The sequence below is a fragment of the Bison bison genome, unplaced genomic scaffold, assembly GCF_000754665.1.
Source record: "Bison bison bison isolate TAMUID 2011002044 unplaced genomic scaffold, Bison_UMD1.0 scf7180017864167, whole genome shotgun sequence".
Lineage (NCBI taxonomy): Eukaryota > Metazoa > Chordata > Mammalia > Artiodactyla > Bovidae > Bison > Bison bison.
Genome location: NW_011494739.1, coordinates 2,766,498 through 2,774,026, shown reverse-complemented (window position 1 = coordinate 2,774,026; position 7,529 = coordinate 2,766,498). Strand labels below are relative to the sequence as shown.

The window sequence follows — 7,529 nt, the reverse complement described above, 5'->3', positions numbered from 1 at the left end:
TGTTGAGCTTTAAGCCAACTTTTTCACTCTCCACTTTTACTTTCATCAAGAGGCTTTTTGGTTCCTCTTCACTTTCTGCCATAAGGGTGGTGTCATCTGCATATCTGAGGTTATTGATATTTTTCCCAGCAATCTTGATTCCAGCTTGTGTTTCTTCCAGTCCAGCGTTTCTCATGATGTACTCTGCATATAAGTTAAATAAGCAGGGTGGCAATATACAGCCTTGACGTACTCCTTTTCCTATTTGGAACCAGTCTGTTCCACGTCCAGTTCTAACTGTTGCTTCCTGACCTGCATACAGATTTCTCAAGAGGCACATGCTAGTAAAGTAATGCTCAAAATTCTCCAAGCCAGGCTTCAGCAATATGTGAACTGTGAACTTCCTGATGTTCAAGCTGGTTTTAGAAAAGGCAGAGGAACCAGAGATCAAATTGCCAACATCTGCTGGATCATGGAAAAAGCAAGAGAGTTCCAGAAAAACATCTATTTCTGCTTTATTGACTATGCCAAAGCCTTTGACTGCGTGGATCACAATAAACTGTGGAAAATTCTTCAAGAGATGGGTTGGGGGAAAAAAAAAAAAGAGAGATGGGTTGGATTAGGAAGGTTATTAAGGGCCAATCACCTTCACAGTGAGCACCTGAGATCCTCAATGCCCAGCTTAGTTCTTTAGCGTCTACTGATGATAATCACAGCCGCCATAATTTAAGCACTAATTTTGTGCCAGGTCTTATGTGTACCTTACTTCATGTAATTCAGTAACAACCTGAAGGTATCATAATTAGCCCATTTTGTGGAGGAAGGTTCTGAAGCCTAGCTCAGTGAAGGGATTTGGCTGAAGTCATATTCCAAGTAAAAGAACCAAGATTTGAATTCCCAGCCACCTGACTCCAAAGCTATGGCTCTGGACCATCAGGATCTACTGCTGTGAATAATGCAGGCCCAGAGACAGCGGTGGGAGGAATGACGGACAGGTGGGGAGAAGGGCAGGGGAAATCAAGGAGGGCTTCTCAGAGGAGGGCACCCTTGAGCTGGGCTGTGAAGGATGACCAGGGCTTGGTTCACTAGCAAGGAGGTAAAGAGTTTTCCTTCCTCTAGAGACAAACCCAAAGGATGCGTGAAGGTATGGGGCAGGTAGACCTGGTATGACATTAGATGAGTCAACTAACCTCTGGGCTCTGGGAAGGAGCCAGTGCCAGAGACTGCATCTTGTCCCTACTGAGGGACAACAGTAAGGTCCCCTTCGGACCCATGGGATGAGAGAAGGCTGAGGAAACCAAAAATGGACTCCAGAGCCCCAGGGCTAACCCCTTCCTCCTCATTTGACTCTCTCTCTGCTCTGCAGTCTTCCCATCTATAAAATTGGCTCTCAGAAGAATTTCTGTATTGTAACAATTACTGTATTGCTAGGAATGCTGTTTCCCAAACCTGTGAACTCATGGGCCCCCAGATCAGCCAGTAGTTGGTTTTGACAACAACTCTGCTTCCAGGGCAGGTTTGGGACACCTCAACTCCCCGAAGGTGATGGAGTTTATTCAAAGATTTCACACTTATAACATAGCAAGTCAGCTTGCAACCTCCCTCCCCAGGCCAGGAGTTTGTGCTTTCTTGGACGATTTTCAACCAGGAATTGGAGGGCAAGGCCCCAGTCAGCAGAGACGCCAAAGGTTCTTAGCAGGTGGGACCACTTGACCCCATGGAGATGGGACAGCTTTCCTTCCAGGCAGGCCAACTGCTAACTGCTAAATCACTTCAGTCGTGTCCAACTCTGTGCGACCCCATAGATGGCAGCCCACCAAACTCCCCCATCCCTGGGATTCTCCAGGCAAGAACACTGGAGTGGGTTGCCATTTCCTTCTCCAATGCATGAAAGTGAAAAGTGAAAGTGAAGTCGCTCAGTCATGTCTGACTCTTAGTGACCCCCTGGACTGCAGCCTACCAGGCTCCTCCATCCATGGGATTTTCCAGGCAAGAGTACTGGAGTGGGGTGCCATTGCCTTCTCCATCCAGGCAGGCCAAACAGGTCCCCAAATCCCCAGTGGAGGTCATAATTCAGGAGAGACTCTGGCCCCATCTGAACACTCTCCGCTCACCAGCCAGATGACAGAGATCTAAAGTTGTAAGTGGTGCGGAAATTTGAGGTGAAGAGGGGTGAGGGTTATCACAAAGGCCAAAAAATTATCTAAACCAATCCCTGAAGCCCCAAGGGCACAGGTAGAAGTGAGCAAGAGACAAAGTACCAGTGTCCTAAGCTGGTCTTGAATTTGAATATTACCATACTCCTTACTGGCTCTATCCTCTCTCTGAGCCTTGACATCCTCATTGCTAAAGGAAGACAATAATCATACCTGCCTCAGAAGGTGACTGTGAGAAATCAAATAACATGTACGAGGCACACATGCATCAGGTGTTCGTTGTTACCTGAATCAGGGCAGAAACTAGATAAGCTGTGACCTCAGGGTTCCACTTGCTAACAGCGCTCAGGTTCACAAGAGTGTCTGAGATCTTGAGCACAAGAAAATGGCATTTTCTAAAATTCAAGTCTCTTGCAGATTTAGGAGATTTAACAAGGGAGAGAAATCTAGCCCACAGTATCCATCAGTTAACAAGGGTTGGTAGGCACATGCTCAGTGCCAGGCCCAAGGGTGCATGGTGGGGTTCCTTGAGGGTCACCCCCCATGCACAGTCTTCAGGGGAGAGAGTCAATCACTAAAGGACACAGATGCAGGTGAGGGGCAAGACAGACCCCAGGAGCTTGTCACAGGCAGACATGGCCTGTCAGGAAGCCAGAGAGCCTTTCTCGAGAGGACTTTGGAGCTGAGAGCTGGACGTTGTACGGTATTCATCCAAGTGGTCAGAGAGCTGATGAAGTATGTGCCAGGAAAAGGGAGCAGAAGGTGCAAAGGGCAGGAAGCCCCAAAGCATGTGGTTCATGCTAGGAGCCAAGTGAGGCATGAATGAATGAATTGAATCTCTTTGAACCAGTCTTTGTAATATCAGATTCTAAATGAATTTAACCAGATGGTTAAGTAAATTATGGCACATTCACACAGTGAATACAATCAGTCATTTATAAGGAACGAGTGCTCATGCATGAAAATGGATTCTCTCCAGGATACCTGATAAGTGATTTCCAAGAATAGGGCCTACATGTGCCAGGCACTGTTCTTAGCACTGCACGAGTATTAACCCATGATCCTCACCCCAACCCCATGAGGGAGAAAAGAAAGAAAAACACGAAGTATAGGTTACAAAAAGCAGTTTATTAACGCGTACAGTGCACATCACGAAGGAGAAATGAAGTAAAAAGTAACTCAAAAATGGCAGGTTAGAATTCTAGTTTATATAGCGTCTTCAACAAGGAACAATAAATCTGTAGAAAAATGACGGGACAAAAGAAAGCTTTTTAGGCTTCCAAAGATGGCAGACTGTGGGAAGGTAAATACAGGGGAGGAAACTAATAGAAGGTTTGTTTGTAGATTCCTCTGGTGTCATCTCTAGGTTGAAATGTCTGTCTCTAATAAAAGAATTTATATCCTGCCTTTAAGGGTAGAAAAGGGGGAGGTTTTCTGCTTCCTGTTTTCAGTATAAAATAATTTTCATGTCAAAGAGGCACATTTTGGAATGACATACTGTGGTTTCCTTCACTTCCTCCCTCATATAATAAATCTATATAAATATGTATTTGCTTGTATCTGTATAGACACCACGAACATGCTGGAAACACACACCAAATGTTAATTGTGGTGGTCAGAAGGGTATATATAACTTCTGTTATACTGTTTTTTTTAAACCTTAGAATTTTGACCCGTGCACTTCCAGATGGACAAGCTGAATTTAGAAAAAACAGAGGAACCAGAGATCAAATTGCCAACATCCGCTGTTTCATAGAAAAAGCAAGGGATTAAAAAAAAAAAAACAAAAAACCCTGCTTCTTTGACTACACTGAAGTGTTTGACTTTGTGGATCACAACAAACTGTGGAAAATTCTGAAAGAGATGGAAATACCAGACCATCTTACCTGTCTCCTGAGAAACCTGTATGCAGGACAAGAAGCAACAGTTAGAACTGGACATGGAACAACAGACTGGTTCCAAATTGGGAAAGGAGTCTGTCAAAGCTGTATACTGTCACCCTGCTTATTTAACTTCTATGCAGAGTACATCATGAAAAATGCAGGGCTGGATGAATCACAAGCTGGAATCAAGACTGCTGGGAGAAATACCAACAATCTCAGATATGCAGATGATATGACTTTAATGGCAGAAATCAAAGAGGAACTAAAGAGACTCTTGGTAAGGATGAAAGAGGGGAGTGAAGAAGTTGGCTTAAAATGGGATTCCCTCGTGGCTCAGATGGTAAAGAATCTGCCTGCAATGCAGGAGATCTGGCTTCTATTCCTGAGTTGGGAAGAACCCTTGGAGAAGGGAATGGTTACCCACTCCAGCAGCATTCCATGGACAGAGGAACCTAGTGGGCTATAGTCTATGGGGTTGCAAAGAGTTGGACGTAACTGAGGACTAGGAACTAAAGAGTTCTTGATGAGGATGAAAGAGTTGGCCTAAAACTCACCATTAAAAAAAACAAAGATCATGACATCTGGTCCCATCACTTCATGGCAAATGAAGTGACAGATTTTATTTTCTCAGGCTCCCAGATCACTGCAGATGGTGACAGCAACCACAAAATTAAAAGATGCTTGCTCCTAGGAAGAAAAGCTACAACAAACCTAAATAGTGTATTAAAAAGCAGAGACATCACTTTGCTAACAAAGATCTGTATAGTCAAAGTTATGGTTTTTCAGTAGTCATGTACAGATGTGAAAGCTGAACCATAAAGAAGGCTGAGCACCAAAGAATTGATGCTTTTGAACAGTGGTGCTGGAGAAGACTCTAGAGAGTCCCTTGGACAGCAAGGAGATCAAACCAGTCAATCCTAAAGGAAATCAACCCTGAATATACATTGGGGAACTGATGCTGAAACTCCAATACTTTGGCCACCTAATCCAAAGAGCTGAGTCATTGAAAAGACCCCAGTGCTGGGAAAGATTGAAGTTAGGAGGACAAGGGCGTGACAGAGGATGAGATGGTTGGATGGCATCACCATTTCAATGGACATGAGTTTGACCAAACTCTGGGAGATAGTGAAGAACAGGGAAGCCTGGCGTGCTGCAGCCCATGGGGTGGCAGAGTCGGACACAACTGAGTGACTGAACAACAGAGTCTTAACAGCACAGATCTCACAGTGATTATATTATGAATCTGCACTGTGAATTTCCCTTTGCCATACATTCAACAACTCATGTTTAAGCCTCTACTATGTGTCAGGCACTGTTCTAGAATCAGAGATCATTAAAGCCTTCCCAGCCCTTGGAGATCATCTAGACAAACCCCTTGTCTTTACAGAAGCTCAGAGACGGGGAAGAACTTACCCAAGTGACACAGCAAGTCACTGGCAATGCCAAATCTAGAACCCAGGACTCCCTCCTCCCTGCCCATAGCTCTTCTCACCTCACCCTGGAAACTCTCATAGGGTTCTTGTGTTTCTTGTTCTCCGGGGAGGACTCTTTTTAGGGAAATGCTCTGTACTGGTGCTCTGACAACCTTGCACATATATCCACCTAGACCATGTAGGCAAGGTTTGACTATGGCTGACCTAAGCCTTGGTGGAACTCCTGGGATCTTCGGGAACATGGGAAGTCAGGCAGTCTTGTGAGGAGCTGCCACAAGGTCAATTCTCTCTTCAGGGGGACTGCTGTCATTGGGCATTTCTCATCTGCCACCCTGGTTTCAGTGAGGTGGGATTTCCATCCCCCTCTTTTTTATATATGTATTTATTTGGCTGTACTGAGTCTTAGTTGTGGCACACAGGATCTTCATTTGGTTGCGGCATGTGGGATCTAGTTCCCTCTCTAGGGATCAAATCCGGGACCTCTGCGTTGGGAGTGTGGAGTCTTAGCCACTAGACTACCAGGAACGTCCCAAAACACCAACTTCTGCTTCATTTCAGCCACTGTTAATTTGGTTTCTGTCACAGTTGAGTTCAGTTGCTCAATCATGTCCAACTCTTTGCGACCCCATGGACTGTAGCACGCCAGGCTTCCCTGTCCATCACCATCTCCCGGAGCTTGCTCAAACTCATGTCCATTGAGTCAGTGATGCCATCCAACCATTTCATCCTCTGTTGTCCACTTCTTCTGCTTTCAGTCTTTCCTAGCATCAGGGTCTTTCTAATGAATCAGTTCTTCGGATCAGGTGGCAAAGGATTGGAGCTTCAGCTTTAGCATCAGTCCTTTCAGGACTGACTTCCTTTAGGTTTCTGTCACAGACCATATCCTAAATAATGCACAAATTGCCAAAGCAGTCACAGGCTCCCTGAGATTCAAAGGAAAGGGGACATAGATGATAAGAGTGTTAAAGAACTTTGGGGTCACGTTTTTAACATGAGCTGGTCAACCCCTTCAGACCTTGGCTAAACCTGGCTACCTCAGGGAAGCATGTCACCACAGTCCACGTTAAGTTACACATCTGTCATATGTCCTTCGGAGCACAAGGCCATTAACCACCCTCACAGTAAGGATTTGAAACTTTACATTTATCTTTGTGGTTATTTGATTGGATCTCCCTCACGAGACCGTAAGTCCTATGAGGTCAGGGACTGAGTCTGTCTCCTTTACTACTGTTATCCCAGCATCTAACACAGCGCATGACATAGAGTAGGTGTTCAATAAGTATATGTATGTAAGTTATGAATGGATGAATGAATGAATGGATCCGGACAAGAGAGGGAAAGGTTTCCTGCAACGCAGTGTAAACGCTGAAGACTCCTCCTCAATAGAAAAACAGAGCTCAGGATCGTGACCCACTGACTGGAATGCTAACATGAACGCACATCTGCGCGGACTTCTCACAACCATCCTTTTCCAGGATGAGTAGGTGTGGATTTAGTAGTCCCCCGGCTAGTAGCTGGCCGATTCCCAATTCTGACTCTCGCTTCTCATACGCGGAAACTGAATTAGTGATGCCTGCCCCGCTGGTAGCACGGAGAAAGGAAGGGTGGGGGAAGCAGCCCGGCCCCTCTGAAAGGCAGCATCCGGAGGCCTCGGGGCTTCCGGGTTTCCGGTTTTCCCTGCCCCCCCTCCCCCCACTGCCCCGCGGCCGGGGCTCCGGGGACGTGCGCGCCGTGTGGGGCGCGCACGCAGGGCGGGGCGTGCGGGGGCGCGCGCGTGCGCAGCCGTAGCGCGGAGGGTCGAGGCAGAGCCGCGGAATCGCCGCGAGATCCGGTCTAGGTCCACGCTGCCCGTCGCGCAGCCAGTCGGCCAACCCAGCGTCCGCCGCTACCGCAGCCATGGGAGTGCAGGTGGAGACCATCTCTCCCGGAGACGGTGAGTAGGCGCGCGCCGGGTGGCCCCGGGGTGCCCCGGCCACCGCGCGCATCCGTTCACCTCGCGCGTCTGTCTGTCTCTTCAGGGCGCACCTTCCCGAAGCGTGGCCAGACCTGCGTGGTGCACTACACGGGTGAGTCGCAGG

The 7,529-nt window shown here is 47.0% G+C and overlaps 1 protein-coding gene across 1 annotated transcript in view; it reads left to right on the top strand.

Moving 5' to 3' along the window:
• Positions 1 to 7,211: 7,211 nt before the first annotated feature.
• The window catches only part of FKBP1A (FK506 binding protein 1A, 12kDa), a 27,832-nt gene continuing 27,514 nt past the window's right edge, over positions 7,212 to 7,529 (top strand). Inside the window, exons 1-2 of the mRNA XM_010841791.1 lie at positions 7,212 to 7,384; positions 7,470 to 7,517. Of these exons, the coding sequence (XP_010840093.1) occupies positions 7,348 to 7,384; positions 7,470 to 7,517 (85 nt within the window). The 5' untranslated portion in view covers positions 7,212 to 7,347. The remainder of the gene's footprint in view (positions 7,385 to 7,469; positions 7,518 to 7,529) is intronic.